The 16,751-nt window shown below is 36.7% G+C and overlaps 1 protein-coding gene across 7 annotated transcripts in view; it reads right to left on the bottom strand.

Moving 5' to 3' along the window:
* Positions 1-239: 239 nt before the first annotated feature.
* cntrl (centriolin) overlaps positions 240-16,751 on the bottom strand; it is a 116,640-nt gene continuing 100,128 nt past the window's right edge. For 5 of the 7 annotated variants that reach the window (XM_072566081.1, XM_072566075.1, XM_072566078.1 and 2 more), the window contains 9 exons: positions 14,644-14,832; positions 13,603-13,828; positions 12,830-13,035; positions 12,392-12,532; positions 11,468-11,728; positions 10,280-10,342; positions 8,527-8,706; positions 5,480-5,594; positions 240-635 (listed from right to left, as the gene is read on the bottom strand). In XM_072566081.1, coding sequence (XP_072422182.1) covers positions 622-635; positions 5,480-5,594; positions 8,527-8,706; positions 10,280-10,342; positions 11,468-11,728; positions 12,392-12,532; positions 12,830-13,035; positions 13,603-13,828; positions 14,644-14,832 — 1,395 coding nt within the window. In that variant the 3' untranslated portion in view covers positions 240-621. The remainder of the gene's footprint in view (positions 636-5,479; positions 5,595-8,526; positions 8,707-10,279; positions 10,343-11,467; positions 11,729-12,391; positions 12,533-12,829; positions 13,036-13,602; positions 13,829-14,643; positions 14,833-16,751) is intronic. The other 2 variants (XM_072566077.1, XM_072566080.1) reach the window with 2 other exon arrangements.

Raw genomic sequence — 16,751 nt, 5'->3', positions numbered from 1 at the left:
GTTTAGACCTCATGCCTTCTGACAATAGCTAAGCAATGGGAACAAATCTGATTAACCGACAACTGGCAGTTATTACAATGCCTTTAACACAGTGGAACATTTTAAGGTGTTTCACAAGAGCGTTGCAAACATTATAATGAAGGTTTCAGACCATCTGTCAACAACTGCCACAGCAAATGAGTTAATTTTTACAGAAATGTGGAAGAAACAGAATTAGTTCAGACAAATTTTATTACTGTAAAACTATACAAAATTTGCAAACTGTACATATATCATTATTATATAAATAAAAAAAATTGTGCAGTTACAGCACAGAAATCTTAGATACAAAAATATCAATAACACATTAAAACGATCAGTGCTCTCAACTTGGCTGAGGTTTGTACACCAATTGAACTGTTGAGCATGTAGTACATTCTAATTAAATGCAGTAACAACCTTGATCATAAGAACAGTATGTACAAATGTACACATGCCCTGCAGAACAGTTGTGGGAAGACTTGTGATGAGACAGATGTCCAAATATAACTGAGGTAGGTCAGGTTTGTTGGAGTACTTTTGATCAATGCATCATCTGCATAATTTGAAAACACGTTGTTATCCATCAAGGAGCTCATAAAATTACCAATTTTCTTCTGTAAAAGTGAAAAAAGAAGTCTCTTAAATATAATGCATTATTACACCTCTGGAAATATTTCAAAAGAGTCCACTAGGAATGGAATTACATAACTGCAGTGACCATAGGCAAACATGTCATCAGACAAAACTGCAAATTCCCAAAACCAGCATCAAAAAAGTTAATCAGTTACTTTTTAAAATGATGTTTGGTTAACGTAACTTCTATTACATTTACAGGAATTCATGTCAGTTGTCAGAAACTGAGCTTGTGACCTATTCAAGGTAACAATTCTGTACATTGACAATGTTGCATTTAGCATGATTAACTTATTAAACAGCTAAATAATATTTTTGCACCATAATAGAATAAGATATTGTTTTTAACTTCATTCTAACACTATGAACATTCTATACATTCACTAGATTATCAAAAGGCACATAAATCATTTGTGTAGATGTGAAATGAAACAAAATTATGTCAACCTTAAAAATTCCACAGTTTTTAAGAGCTCAGTTGTTTGTTAATATCAGTGTTGGACTGCATCTTCAAATGCACGTGCTTGAAGTCATAGTCTTCCACCAGAGACCTGTGAAATCCTGCAATTTCTGTTTTTGCGCCAAAGCTGCCCTGTTATCTCACTTCAAACATTTAACAAATTCAATGAGAGCCTCTCAATCACTATATGATGATAATGTATCATATTTCTAAAAAGGCCCATGATATAAAAAGGCACACCATGTTGAGCCTCTTAATGTGAATTACCTTTTATAGCTGCTTATTGCAGTTTAGCATGAATTACATTGCTGCCGTGAAGGCATGAAAAAAATCATGGAAGTACTTTGGAAAAATGCATGCCAATAGCAAATGTACAAAACGTTAACCATCATTGTATTCCAATGAAGGGTCACCAGCCAAAATGTCAACCTATTCTCACCTAACCTGAAATGCTGACACATCTATTCCACGTAGGCAGGTGGTTACTTTCTGTTCTGTTGATACAGTGGTGCAAACATGGATCTGAAACTTTGCCTCCAAGTTGTTCTTCACTCATGCCTTATGTGCTTTGGAATCCAATAATTCTCTCCCCTACTTTCATAATCACAGATGCTCATGGATACTACTAGAAGGCAAGTACTTTTGCCATTGGCATACCTTTTTCGAAAATCCAGCCTACAGGGGTCATAGAAGATGTGACAATAATGGGGGTTTCAAAAGGAAAGTTGTAGGGTACTTGATGTAAATAAACCTCCAGAGCATTGGGGATAGACTGAGAAATGGAACTGATAAGAATGTTCTCCAGACAGCTCACATGGATTTGATGGATTAAATTACTTTCCTATTTGCTGTATTGACGCTGTCTCTAAACGATGGCAAGACATGAAATTCACAAAAGGAAAAAAAAAAGAGACTTGAAGAGGACATTGATGGAAGTTTTCTTCCTGAAATATATATATATTGTGACTAATTTTATCTATAGATTTTGCCATACCTGGTTACCTCAGCTACCAGGGTAAATTGTGGCAAATGTAGAAGGCAAGCAACATTAAAATATTACTTACTGTTTTGGTGGAGTATGTTATGAAATAATCTCAGGAGACTCAAGGAACAGATCAAGGATCGTTTACAAAGGCAACATGAGAGAGTTCACACAGAAAAGATTCCAAGGCAGCACTCTAACTCAACGAGAATTCATTGGATATTTCCATATAGTAAATCACTTAGACATTACCTTACTTGAATTCTAAAATGGTTTGTTTTAGACACATACCTTGTTTTTCACACAATCCAAAAGCGTCAAGGTGCTTCTTACCTTGGATCTCACCATTGCCTTTCTTCCCAGGTGCCTATCACATCTCTGAAGCCTGTGCTTCGTTCCCACCCTTGACTAAATCCCACTGGCTTTGGCTTTCTTGATGTGGTCATCCTCACATTCCATTTCAAAAGATCGCCTCAGGGTTAGTGCTGGTTCATCCAGGTTACATTTTCATAGAAATGTTGCTGCATCAGCATTTAAGCGTGTTTATGTGGTTTAACTAACTTTTCTTTTAACCTATCTTCTTGACTCAAAAATTTAAGAACAAATCTTGAATGATTTATATGATAATATGGTTATGAAGTTAACTAAAATACTACCTCATTCTAAGGTCAACTGGAAATTCGGTCAGATTTACAGGTTAACACGTCACACCCATCAATTGTACCTTTTGAAGGGGAAAAATAATTGTGTTCTAACCATCCTTAAGCTTACAAATTAGATGCTGGGAACATTTAACCTGGGTAAAAATTTCATAAATAACATACGAGGTGAAATATTCTCTTAGAGGAAAATTCCACTAACTGATCTTGTCCTATTTACACTCGAGACTATACACTTTGTTACAACTTTCAATACTAATCTGTTCTTCAATCATGACTACTGGAAACAATTTGAAGAAAATTAACTGTAACAGTTATACTCTGAATGGAAACAGATTTCAATTTTGTGGAAGAGCAGGCACTGAGTGAGATGAATAGGTTTAAGTGACACTTTTGACCACCTCCTTCCCAACTATCCATTCCACCCTCTGCTCCCACCTACCACCACCACCCTGCACCTGCATCTATCTATCGCCTTCCCAGACACCTTCCCCCCAGCTCTATCCTTCCCCTCTATTTATCACTCAGCCACCTCCTCCCAACTTTCTTGATGAAGGGCTCATGCCTGAAACGTTGATTCTCCTGCTCCTCAGATGCTGCCTGACCTACTGTGCTTTTCCAGAGCCAGACCTTTCGACTGTGAACTCCAGCAACTGCAGTCCCCACTTTCAACAACATGTTAAGACCAACAATAGCTCAAAATATGCCAATAGGATTCTACATTTTATGTCTTGAGTATAAAAATTAAAATTCAAGATAAAATGGTGAACAGAAATTAAAAATTTATTTGGAACTCGGGTTGAGAAGTTTGTGTAGCACTGGGCTCCTCATTAAAGCTTTTGGAATTTAGGAACAAGAATGTCATTCAGCCTGTTGAGCTGGTCCTTCCAAATCAATACAAACCACAGCTGATTGAGCACATGAATGCCTTTTACTCACATCATCCTTATAACATCATAGGTAATCAGATGTTATCAATTTTTACCTTAAATAAAATACTTTCCACTGCATTCTGAAGTTAATTCACAACCAGAGCAAATAAAAATGTCCTTATCTAATTGGCAACCCCCTTATTTTTAAATTGTGCCCCTTTGTTCTAAACTCCCTAACCAGAGGAAACAACTTACTTGCTTTTAACCTAACGATATCAGTATTTTGTAAGCTTCAATGAGATCATCTGTCATTCTTCGAAACTGTAGCTTATACAGGCCTAGTATGTCATAGGACAGCCCTGCCATCCCTGGAATAAGTATGGTGAACCTTTGCTACATTCCTTCTATGGCCACAAAATCTTTCCAGAGAAAAAGGGGATCAAAACTGCAAACCATACTCCAACTGCAGTCTAACCAAATTCCTAAAGAATTGAAGCAAGACTTTCAACACTCCTGTACACAAAACTCATCAAACACAATTTCCCATTTGCAAACCTATGCTGACAATGCTCAATCAGATCATTATTATCCAGCACCTATTTGTCACACCGTTTGTAATAAATTCTAGCATTTTCCCTACTACTGATGTAAGAATAATAGGTTTGTCATTTTCTGTCTTGGTCCTTTCTTAAATAGGTCACATTGACTCCTGTAAATTGTAAGGCAGCCATCATAGAATCTATGCATTTTGGAAAATTGTCAACAACACCCTTACTATCTTTACAGCTTGTCACTTCAATTCTCTGGAATATAGGCCACCAGATCTTAAGGATTTATCAACTTTCAGTTCCATTATCCTATCCAGTACAATATTGTTACTAATGGTAATATCTTCTCATTCTCCCTGGCCATTTAGATCTTAGTTCTGGGAGATTTCTTGAATTTCTGAAAGTGGGTTCATATCAGGTTCACATAAAAGTGTAAGACAGATGGAGAGAGAGGGAGGACAAGAGAAGACGAGAATGAGAGAAAACTAAGCGAGAGAATGAGTGGGAGACAGAGCATCCAGTTACTAGAAAGATTAACTCTTCTTTTTTGCAACAAGACGCTGCCTGACATGTGAAGAATTTCTCACATGTTCTGAATGATCATATAAGCCTACTCCACCCTCAGTAACATCACTATGCAGTGACTCTGCCTCAGCTCATTTTCTGCTAAAACACTCATTCATACCATCGCTACCTCCAGACTTGACCATTTCAGTGCTTTCCTAGCTAACATCTTATCTTATCTAAAAACTGTGCTCATCCAAAACTACTCTTTTCAAGTCTCATTCACCCATCATCCCATATCTGCTAACCTACACTACCTCTTGGTCTGACAATACCTCAACTTTAAAATCCTTCCATGAGATCAAGTCTATTTTTGTAATCTCTTTCAGCCCTACATATCAAAGATCTCTACACTACTTCAATTATAAATTACCCAAGCAATCCAGATTTTAATCACTCCACTGATAACCCAGCTTTCATCTGCCTTGACCGTAATCACCTTCGTTCTAATATTTCAATTAAGATATTTCTAAAAACCTTTTTTGACTAAGCTTTCAAACACCTGTCCTGATGCTTTTTTTTTGCTTTGTGTCCATGTTAAACATTTTTATCAATCTTGTTGAACAATGTGATGCATTAAATGTGCAATATAATTTTGAGTAGTTAGGTTTAATTGAATGGCCTAAGTGTACCTGACCTTTAATTTCTGTACCATTTACCTTGCTGGAAAACAGGTATTGAATCAAGACCAAAATGGAAATCAGATACTAAAAATAGCTATTACTCAAGTTGTTCTTTACCTGCATAATTTTCAGAAATATTTACTTCTGTAACATGCAGATGGGTGCTTTCTGGTTGAAGAGATCTTTCTGTTGAGTTTCTGGAAGATGACTGAACTATTCCATGAAGAGGAGACTGAAACAATAAAAAGCAACAATTTGCATTTATATAGCACCTTTAATGGAGTATACCATTCGAATTGCTTCACAGAAGAGTTATCGCACAAAATTTAACACTGACCCACATAAAAAGATATTAGGCAAAGTGGCCAAAACCATGGTCAAAGAAACAGTTCTTAACAAAGGAGGGAGAGGTAGAAATGTGGAGAGGTTTGGGGAGATGATTCCAGAGCCTAGAGCCTCCTGACAGCTGAAGACAAAGCCAACAATAGTGGAATAAATATCTGAATAATACAGAAGAACTAAATGGTTCAACATGAAAACACAAAAGGTGTGGATGCAATGACATTTAAAAAAAATATTCACAGGATTTTTGCAACAGTGGCAAGATCAACATTTACTGTTGACCTTGAGGTGTCTTCTTAAGTCATTGCAGCCTACGTGATGAAGGCTTCATGGGATGTCAGGGCAGTTAAGAGTCAACCACATTGCTGCAGGTCTGAAGTCTCAAAGGCCAGATAAGGTAAGGACTGAAAATTCCCTTCTTTCATGAACATTAACAGAACAGCTGGGATTTTAAGACAATCTGATAGTTGAATTTGCCACCATTATTAATAAAGCTCACCATTCCAGGGTTAATTTATGTCAGCAACTGAATTTAAATTATCCAGTTGCCACTTTGGGATTTGAAATCCTGTCTCCTGAACATCATTCAACACCTCTGGACTACCAAAATTAGTAAAACAATCAAAATATTATTGCATCCAAGTCAGCTTTTGCATAAACTTGCACCTTAACTTAGAATGTCTTCATCTCGATGGAAGAAAAAAGATAAAAGTAGCTGCTTAGTACAATTAAAGTCACTCAAACATCCACAAGCATTCACTCTCTCCACCACCAACACACACTAGCAGCAGTGTGTATTGCCGAAATTTGTCAAATATCCTTAGCACCTTCCAAACACACAAACACTTCCAACCTAGAATGACAAGGGCAGCAGATACAGCTGTAACTTCCCCTTAAAGGTTCTCACCATTCTGACTTGGAAATACATCACCATTTCTTCACTGTTGGTCGGTCAAAATGCTGGAAGACCCCTCGAGCAGCATTATGGGTCTAATTACAACAGTTCAAGAAAGCAGCTTACCATCACCTTCTCATGGGCAACTAGGGACAAACAATAAATGCTGGTCCAGCCAGAAATGCCCTTGTCTCATGAGCAGGTTAAAAAAAAGAAAAAAAAATCTATTCAGTGACTGAGTAATGCTTATGTAGAGGAATATCATTGCATCTAGGGGTGGATGGCCAGTTATCATATCACTCCAGTAACTCCTCAGAGGATTTTTGACCCAACTATCTTCAATTGCCTCATCAATTTCTTTTTCCCTGCATTGTAAATGAGTCATTTAGCTGATAATTCCAGAATATTTAGTTGCATTCATAACTCCTCTCCTAATTAGGCAGCCAATACCTGCCTTCAGCAATTCTAACCAATGTCCTGAGTTGGCGTAGACATGACATAAGCACAGCAATGAGGAAAGAGCAGGTTTATTGATCAATGCCATTTTTACTCGATCTATCATTGCAACAATGGAGTTTGCATTATCCTCACACTGTAGTGCAGCAAGTTAGTCATTCAAACAACATCATCCTCTACTGTGAACTCTTCTGTTGAGAAGCAGAACAGCAGTACTAACATGGTGAAAAGATTAAGTCCAAGTTCCTCAGCATGTCATCCTGACTGCAGATTATTTCCTATTCCTTCATTATTTATGTGTTGAAATCTTGGAATGCCCTAAAAGCATTGTGGAAGCATCAACATCACAGGAACTGCAGCTTTTCAAGTCCCGCCATTTAGAATACCCCGGAATGGGCACTGTATCCTTTCAAATATCACCCACAACTCAAGAATATGTTTCTGAAAATTGCATCCATGTTCAAAAGAGACTAGAGCGCCGACAAAAGGTAGTTAATAGCTTAAAAGATGTACATGCTTATCAGAAATTAAGTAAAATAAACCAACAGGCACAAATTATTTCCTTCAAAAAAAAAACAAGGTACTCCTAAAAGTAAAATTCTAGCAGATCAGAGGAAGAAAGTGGGAGTTAACTTTGACTCAAATTAAATAATTTCTTTGCATTTCAATGCCAAAGAAGCTGTGACTTAACACCATTTCTGCTCTTATTCCATTTCAGGTCAGATATCAAATTATACCCCGCATACTGTCCTCTCAGCAAGTAAAACAAGCTGCAACATTAGGACCATGACTTACGAAAGAGCAAATAACAATCAAGCAGAGCGTCGCAATATCTATATAAAAAAAACTAGATCTGCTCACTGTAAAGAAAAAGTGATTTGTTCAGACCCAAACACTGGTATATAAACTGAATTTGCTTGACTCACATGTGGCAGCATACTGAATCCTGGAGACAACATTCCAAACTGTGAGCTCCCAGCCTGGAAATCGCTGGAATTCTAAGCATTGCACTTCAGCATTAGATAAATTTGAACATATAACTTCAAGACTTTGTCCATGTGGAATATTTAATTATGTACCACAGGTAGAAAAAAACTTTCTGATTGGTTCTGTTCACACATTTGTCTGATATAGATAATAAGCTGAAAATTAAGTTTACTTTCCAAATTAGAAGGGTGTTATACTTCTGACTATAAAAATATCTTCATAAAAGAAAGAAGCTGAATAGTATTCAGTGTCTCAACAGAAATGAAAATTTAAACCAGCTTAATTTGCATTAGAAAAATGAAAAAGTCTTTTATAGAATTATATCAATACAATGAAGAATCTACAGACACAATGCATTCTATTGAGATGAATTGAAAGTTAAATTCAGGGTTTCATTCTCCCACCACAGCTTTCGCTAAAAGGACAAAATCAGTTTCAGTTCAGCCAATTGTATCTAGTTTGCCCTTCTTAAATTGTAACCCACCTTGCTCTGCCCATTGTTTGAAGATGTCTTGTACTGGTGAAATGAGTCGACATTAGCAGAAGTAACAAGTTCATCTAAAGCATCCACACGCCTTTTAAGGCTGGTCAGATTGCCCTCTGTCTGTTCCTTTCGTTTACATAGTGTTTCAGCTTGCTTTGACATGCATTGACGAATCTGTGCCTATACAAGAGAAAGTCTTTAATTCATTAAAAAGTAAATGATTACAAGATTATTAATGGCATTTGCACTCCCCAGTTAAATTAAAATGTTTATTATCATCTTTAAGCTTTCCAGGAAAATACATATCCTAGCTAATGTTACTTCAAGGTTTCCTCACTATCGTTTGAACTTCTAAGAAAGGCATTTGTAACTCAAATGTCTCGAATGTAATCCTATAAGGAAGTGATTTCTTGGAACATTCCTCTGTCTACATATGAAGGACTGGCAACCTATTATATTTAGAAATCAAATGTGAACCTCAGATGTTCAACCTCTTATTACTCCCTGTTAAAAGTTTATAACTCCAAATATAACATTTGCTCCTGCATTTGGTAAATAAACATGACACATAATAAAATGTTTCATGTGGGCAAGTTTTTGATACTGTTAATTCAGAGTTACTGGACCCCTAGACGCATTATGCTTAGAATTTCTAACAGTCAGAGTCCAGATTAGGTAAGATGCAGTTCAAATCTTGGCCTCAAGCTTCACTATGCTGTCATTTGAAGAGTCTCATAAAATTCAGTTTAGTTTCAAGCTTGGTGTAAAGTCGTATTTCGTTACAATTACGAAGTCTAGTGTTTCGATAGATACCCTACTTCTCTGCTTGATTAGTTATTTGTACTTTCTCAAGTCCTTATACTATTGTTGTGATTTGAATTAGAGAGAATACCTATTTAAAATATGAAACAGAAATGGAACAGAGCAATGGCAAATACAGATCTAGCATTTAAAGGCTTATAGAATTTATATCAAACAGGGCGACAGGTGTTTAGAAGCTGAACAAGAAATTCAGAGAATGTGTCCTAGATAATTTGCGTATAAGGGTTGGGAAGTCATGCTGAGGGATTGTACAGGACATTAGTGAGATCTCTTCTGGAGTACTGTGTCCAGTTCTGGTCACCCTGTTATTAAGCTGGAGAGGGTTGGGAAGTCATGTTGAGAGGTGACCTTATAGAGGTTTATAAAATCATGAGAGGTATAAGATGGGAGATTTCAAAAGATTAGGAGGCACATTTTAAGGTGAGAAGAAAGATATTTAAAAAAAGACACGAGAGGCAATTTTCTTTTTACACAAAGGTGGTTTGTATGTAGAATGAACTTCTTGAAGAAGTGGCCACAATTACAGCTTTTAAAAGACACTTGGGTCAGTACATGAATAGAAAAGGTTTGGAGGGTTATGGGCCAGGAGCAGGCACATGGGACTAGTTTAGTTTAGGCTTATGCTCAGCATGGACTGGTTGGATCGAAGGGTCTGTTTCCATTTGTATCACTCTATATGAAGGTATGAATTGAGACAATCCTGTCTTCAGTAAATTTTACAACAACTCTTTTGGATTCATTGTGACGTCTCCTGTCTCACTGCAACCAATTCCTTTGTAAAATGTTAACTAATTCTGATGAATTGTATTTAATTGTGGTAAAAGTGGAAATAGCAATAAATCCAAATATCAATCTGAATTTGTATACACAAATATAAGTAGGATTGCCATTTTGTATAAATATAATTTTCAGATTTAGCATTTTTGTTAACCTTGAGGTGATCTTCTTGTTGTCGTAGGTTTTCTCTCCGCACATCCCCTCGCCATTGCTCATCCTGGATGGCAGAGGAACAATAATATCCTTTTAATACACATTTCGTACTTTATATCCTACTTGAGAATGTAGAAAGATCAGGTCCTAGCTCTCCCCCAACTTTGATCTGCAATTGTCTAATAGATTTTAACATGAGTAATTGATGCCTTTTCTCCATCCTCCCCCCTTTTATACAGAAACCTCACTAATGACTGTGCATTTTTCCAGTAGCTCGATAACATGTGTTACAAGTATGTTTGAATCTGCACCCACCATTCTACATTATTAAAAATCAATATTCTTTGATGGCATACACTCTGCATAGCCTCCAATATTCCCACAGCTACTTTAATCCCTATAAAAATATTCCTGTTTTTATGTTGTTGCACACAAGCATATAGATTTCTTCGCAATTAATAGATAATTTCCTGATGTACACAGAGGGTTGCACTAGGAATACAAGCAGAAAACTCATACAATATTAGTAAGTTTGCTGATAGTTTTAAAACAAATTTACACAAAGTTTGTCATAAAACAACCAAAGGTTCAAAGTTTAAAATCATTAGGTAAATCCGAAATTCAATTTAGACAGCGATTTCATAACTGAATTTTCAGCAATTCATTTTCTGTAACTTCTAAAACAAAAATTCTAACAAAGTTGATACGCTCAGATATACTCTCATCCACAGGTGTTGGTTATGTTAGTCTTGCTTGAAGTCAAAACATTGACAGTTCAATTTCCAGCTTTTGTCCTTGCCCCCAAAGTCTTTTGGGGGAAAAAAGCAGCAAAACTCTTAAAAGAACTCTCAGAGAAACTTCAATGGATTAGAAGAGTCAATTATCCTGCTCCATTTGAAGCACAGTGCATATGGTGAGACACTCCTCAAACCAATAATACTCAAAAAGCAACCATGCTTACAACCCAACCCCAATTTCCCCTTCAGTGATGATGACAGATCTTAATTTGGGGACGGTTGAAGTTTCATGTGGCAAGTTGACAAGATGTGGATGGAGAAGTAGGGCTTATAAGTATTTATATATTTCGTATCATTTTACAATGTGAGATGATGCACCCATCATGTGAATGCAGGAATATGAAACAATAACTTAGCACAAATATCAAAAATCAATTGCAAAGAAATATCACCTTAAAATTGAATCTAGTCAGGCTTAATCTTTCATCATAACTTTCTCTGGCAAGGGGACCATTATCCTTTAAGCTTCCTGTTTCACTTTGAAGAGTCATCTCCTCTTCCCAAATCATATCTGGGCCAGTCTTCAGTTCCTTGCACGACTGATCCAGATCTTTTAAACTACTGCTAATTTCTGCTTTCACATCTGATCGAAGAGTCCTTATGGCTTCCTTGATCTCCTTTTGTTGTTGTTCCAATTGTTCCTGACTTCTCAGCTAAAAGATCATCAAAATATTAAACAGAAGCAGTTTAAGTGTGAATACCCAGAAACCATTTCATATTTGTTTTCCAGTTATAAATCATTTTCTCCTTTTTTTGCTTTGTATTCATATGTCACTTGTCTTTATGAGTAACGTTACCAAGACCCTGCTGCTTTTTCATCTTGTGCCATATGATCTGATATTTTCCTCAACTCCCCATGGGGAAGGGACTAATCTCATTTGCAGTCTTCCCAACATCAGAAATTTACTGTAGGGAATCACACTTGGTCTTCCTAACATGCTTGATTTTCTCTCTCAGGAATGCTTTCTTTAGGAAGCAGTACAAAAAGGCAAAGTTAATAAGTAGTTCTGGTAAAAAAGAAATTGAGCAAGTAAGTTCTGACAAATTTTTGCTGGTTATTTTTAGTGCCATTAATGGCACTACATCAAAAATATTTTAATCACAGATATTATTGCATTGTTCTTTATTCTTTTGTGTTATAAAGGAAGATGATGGTGTGATGCTAATGTCAACTGACCAGAGTTCCAAAGAATTACTGTCATTGGGTAATGGGTTTGAATCCCACCGATAAAAACTGAAACCAACAAATTCTTACATAGAACAAATTTATTTTGTTTCAGCTAATTGTGAAAAACAATGCTTTTCTTGTCATGTACCTGTTGCTTGAGTTCAAGATATTCCTGTCTCATCTCATTTAACTCAGTCATGACACGTTTTGTACGTTCATGGTTATCATGCGCAGTCTGGTCTCTTGAAGATAATTCATTTTGGAGTTTGTTGTTTTCATGTTTTTGTTCCTGTGTTGATGTAACAAAATCAGAAGTAACCCCAGTGGGTTTTTTTTCAGTCCTTAAAAGATATATGGCTATTATAAATTTATCACTTACTCTATTAATACATTTTTAAATGATATTCTTTTCCATCTTTTTGTAATTTATCTTAATAGTTATCTTCTAAGGCAACAGCAACAGTGATAAATGGGTTGTTTATACAGTCAGTAGTTCAGTTAAAAGTTTGTCAACATTAAAATTCTGCTAAACTATAATAAAGACTGTCTATTACTGCAAAATGGCATGGTGATTACAATCACCTACGTTAAGGACCTTCTCTAGTTGAGTTCGCTGAGCTTTAGACTCTTCTTTGATGGCTGTAATATGTTTCTCTGCCTTTTTCCTCTCTGAAAAAATCAGCTCCTGAAGACGTGTTAGATTTTTTTTTGAGAACTCAACTTCTTTATGACAAAATGTAAGTTCATTTAGCATTTCTTGCTGTTTTTGTTCTTGCTTGGAGAGCTGATGCTCTGCAACAAAACAGAATATGCAATGTAAATCAAATATTTTGCAAATAAAGGTTCAAGGTAGCTTGGAAACAGTGTATTGCATCCTGGCTTAGGAAGTAACTGCTTAATATTAATCTTAACTGAGATTCAGACTTGCCGTTGAGGTGAGCAAGCATACCAGATTGGTTTTATTAGTAACAAAATCACAGACGGAAAATTGCTCTGTGTTCTTTGTACATGCCTTGATAATGTTGAAATCAGGACACTTACATGCTTCATCTATTAATTGAGAGATATTCTAAAGGCAAGCTTGATTCTGATCTCAACCAGCATTCATGGCTACCCATCGTCTATGACAGGGCAAGGCACAATGTCAACAAGAGCCAAAGATCTGGTATTTTCCTTTACATGTGTGGTGGGATGGAGGCCATTTGTAGTACCTTAAATGCTACTCTGTCTGAGGTTAGCCTATACAAAATAGATTGGTGACTTCATCTGGCATCTCTGAATGACTCAACTATTCATTAGTTGAACTTGCAAAGCCACTTGGGTGCCGAAGCCATGTCAGACTCAACATTCAAGACTTACTTAAAGTAGTAATTTGGGTCTCCAGAAAAATACAACGTTCCTCATTATATTGCAGTTTTCTTGATCGTTCCTCCATTAAGTTTACTTTTGCAACAGTCTGTTCAAATTTCTCTCTCTTGTCTGATAGTTCAGCCTCCAAATCTTGGAGGTGGATCTTTACTTTAGATGCAGACTCCTCCAACTTTACCTCCTCACTCTGAATGTCCTTTTCAAGGCACTGTAACAGCTAAAAAGAATAAATTAAAACATCTCAGTAAAGTCTTCCTTCACTTGTTAAAACCTTCATTACCAAGAGTAGATTGCTGCCATTGCATTCCACCACAGTGCCTTAGGATGAGGATTTATCTCCATATCTGCCTGTCACCTTTATGATCTGAGGTACTGGGAAAGTATTTGAAGAGTGGGCATCACGCTGAAATTGGGTCTGGGGAAGAGCAGTTTGAATAAAGTACCAAAATCATGTTGGGAAGAGATCATAACCTATTAGCCCTCTGACACGTATCATAGTTGAAGTTGAAGAAACTCAAAGGGAATTTTAAAATCATGCAACAATAGGAATACAAAGTTTAAAGTTAAGGCATTCAAATTCAAAGACTCAGGAGAAGAACAGTCATTGCCACTGTTTCCTGTGATCTATGTATTTTAAGTGCGTTAGTTGTATGGGAACACTCCACATGCAACATTCATTTCAAGTTATGCATCCCTGATTAGGAATCATATTGTTCCTTAATTGTCACTGTGTTCAAATCCTGGAGATCTACACTTAATGGCACTCTGGGTTTACTAACACCACATGGACTACAACATTTCAAGGCAATTCATTCCCACTTCAAAGGCAATTAGGAATGGCAAATAATTGCCAACCTTACCAATTGCTCTCATCCCATAAAAACAAAACTGGAACCTTTGAACTTTTCCTTTCTTTTATGGAAACTTTTTATTGTCAAACACTCAATTGCTGTTAACATAATTGTAATTATTTCTACAATGAAATACAATATTACTAATGGATTTGTGTAGATTATTAGATAACCTTCCTACCCTTTGCTGCTCTGAGAGTTCATTTTGCTTTTCTTCAATTTGTTGCTGAAGCATAAATAACTCTTGTTCTTTTCTTTTCTCTTTGTTCAGACAAGCTTGATATTTACGTGCACTTTGATTTATATTTTCCTTCAATGTTAGCTGTTCAGTTTTTAATACATCACGCCTTTTAGTAATATTCTGAAAGTCCTAGAAAATTCATTAAAATATCAATGACTATTTGATATTAGCATTTAATATGAAGGTGCACCCTTCTCAACCTTGCCCCTTGCCTGAGGTGAGATGATACTCAAGTTAAACTCAGCAATTGTCTCTCTCTAATGACAGAGCAACCCTATGGTCCTCATGGACTTTGGCGACTTAACAGAAAATACAAATTCGGCAAGTATTAAATTACGTTTAATTGAGTAATTAAAAGTCTAAGTACTTCACATGGTTACATTTTGTTCATTCAACAAAAACAATTTCTGTATATTACATCGTTTATCAAAAGCTCTCTTTGGTGCTATAAATCAACTGGTTCTAGAAGATCAAACTAAATGAACATTACACAATTACTAAATCACAGTTGTTGCAAGTATTTAGTACATAGAGCTATAAAAAGTGTGCTCTACTGAGATACTCTGGATCTGTTTACCAAGAAAGAAAAATCAAGGAAGTATTGTTCTTATATCAAATGTCACAACTTAGAGTCATACAGCACAGAAACAGAACCTTCAGTCCAATTTGTCTGCAGCGACCAGACATCCCAATCTGACCCAGTTCCATTTACCAGCATTTGGCCCAAATCCCTCTGAACCCTTCCTATTCTTACACTCAGCCAGGTGCCTTTTACATGTTGTAATTGTACTCAATTCCATCACTTCCTCTGGCAGCTTGTTCAATACATGCACCACCCTCTATGTGTAAAGGTTACCCCTCAGGTCTTTTCAAATCTTCCTCCTCGCATCTTAAATCTGTGTCCTCTAGTTTTGGACTCCCCTACCCTAGTATAAAAACCTTGGCTGTTCACCTTATCCATGCCCCTCACGATTTCATAAACCTCTATAAGGTCATCACTCAGCCTCTGATGCTCCAGGGAAAATAGCCCTTATTCAGCTTCTCTCCATAACTCCTTATACCCTCTAGTCCCAGTGACATCTCCGTAAATATTTTCTGCATCCCCTCAGGTTTCACAACATCCTTCCTATAGAAGGAAAACCAGAACTGCACTTTGTATTCTAAAAATGGCTTCACCAATGTCCTGCACAGCTGCAACATGACATCCCAACTTCTATACTCAATATTCTAATCAATGAAGGCAAGTGTTCTTCACCATCCTGTTTATCTGTGACTCCACTGTCAAGGAACTATGCATCTCTGCTCCAAGTTGACTTTGTTCGGCAACACCGCCCAGGGCACTACCATTTACTGTATAAGGCATGGGTTGATTTGCCTTACCAAAATGCAACGTTTCATATTAATCTAAATTAAACTATTTCTGCCACTTCTCAGGCAATTGGCCCATCTGATCAAAGTCCCATCGTACTGAGGTAATCTTCTTCACTACAGCATCTATTTTGGTGTCATCTGTGAACTTACCTCCTATATTCACATCCAAATCATTTATATAAATGACGAAAAGCAGTGGACCCAGCACTGAACCTTGTGACACACCGTGGCAACCCTTTACCACCACCTTGTTTGCTACCTTCAAGTCAATTTTGTATCCAAATGGCTAGCTCCTCCAGATCCCATATGATCCAACCTGACTAACCAGTCTACCATGCAGAACCTTGTTGAAAGCTTTGCTGAAATCTAAATAGACAAAAGCGACCGCTCTGCATTCATCAACCCTCTTTGTCACCTCTTCAAAAAAACTCAGTCAAGTTAGTGAGACGCTATTTCCCATGTACGAGCCATGTTGACTATCCCTGATCAGTCGTTGTCTTTCCAAATGCATGTAAATCCTGACCCTCAGAATCCCCAACTTTCATCAACTCAGCAGCACAACATTGAGACAAAGACCTGTTATTCTATTTATCTCAATGTCCTTTATGTCTCCCAACAATGTATCATGCAATACCACACACTGACACTAAATATGCAAGTCTAAAGAATATTGTTAT

The sequence above is a fragment of the Chiloscyllium punctatum genome, chromosome 49, assembly GCF_047496795.1.
Source record: "Chiloscyllium punctatum isolate Juve2018m chromosome 49, sChiPun1.3, whole genome shotgun sequence".
Taxonomy (NCBI): Eukaryota; Metazoa; Chordata; class Chondrichthyes; order Orectolobiformes; family Hemiscylliidae; genus Chiloscyllium; species Chiloscyllium punctatum.
This window is presented reverse-complemented; position numbering and strand designations above follow the sequence as displayed.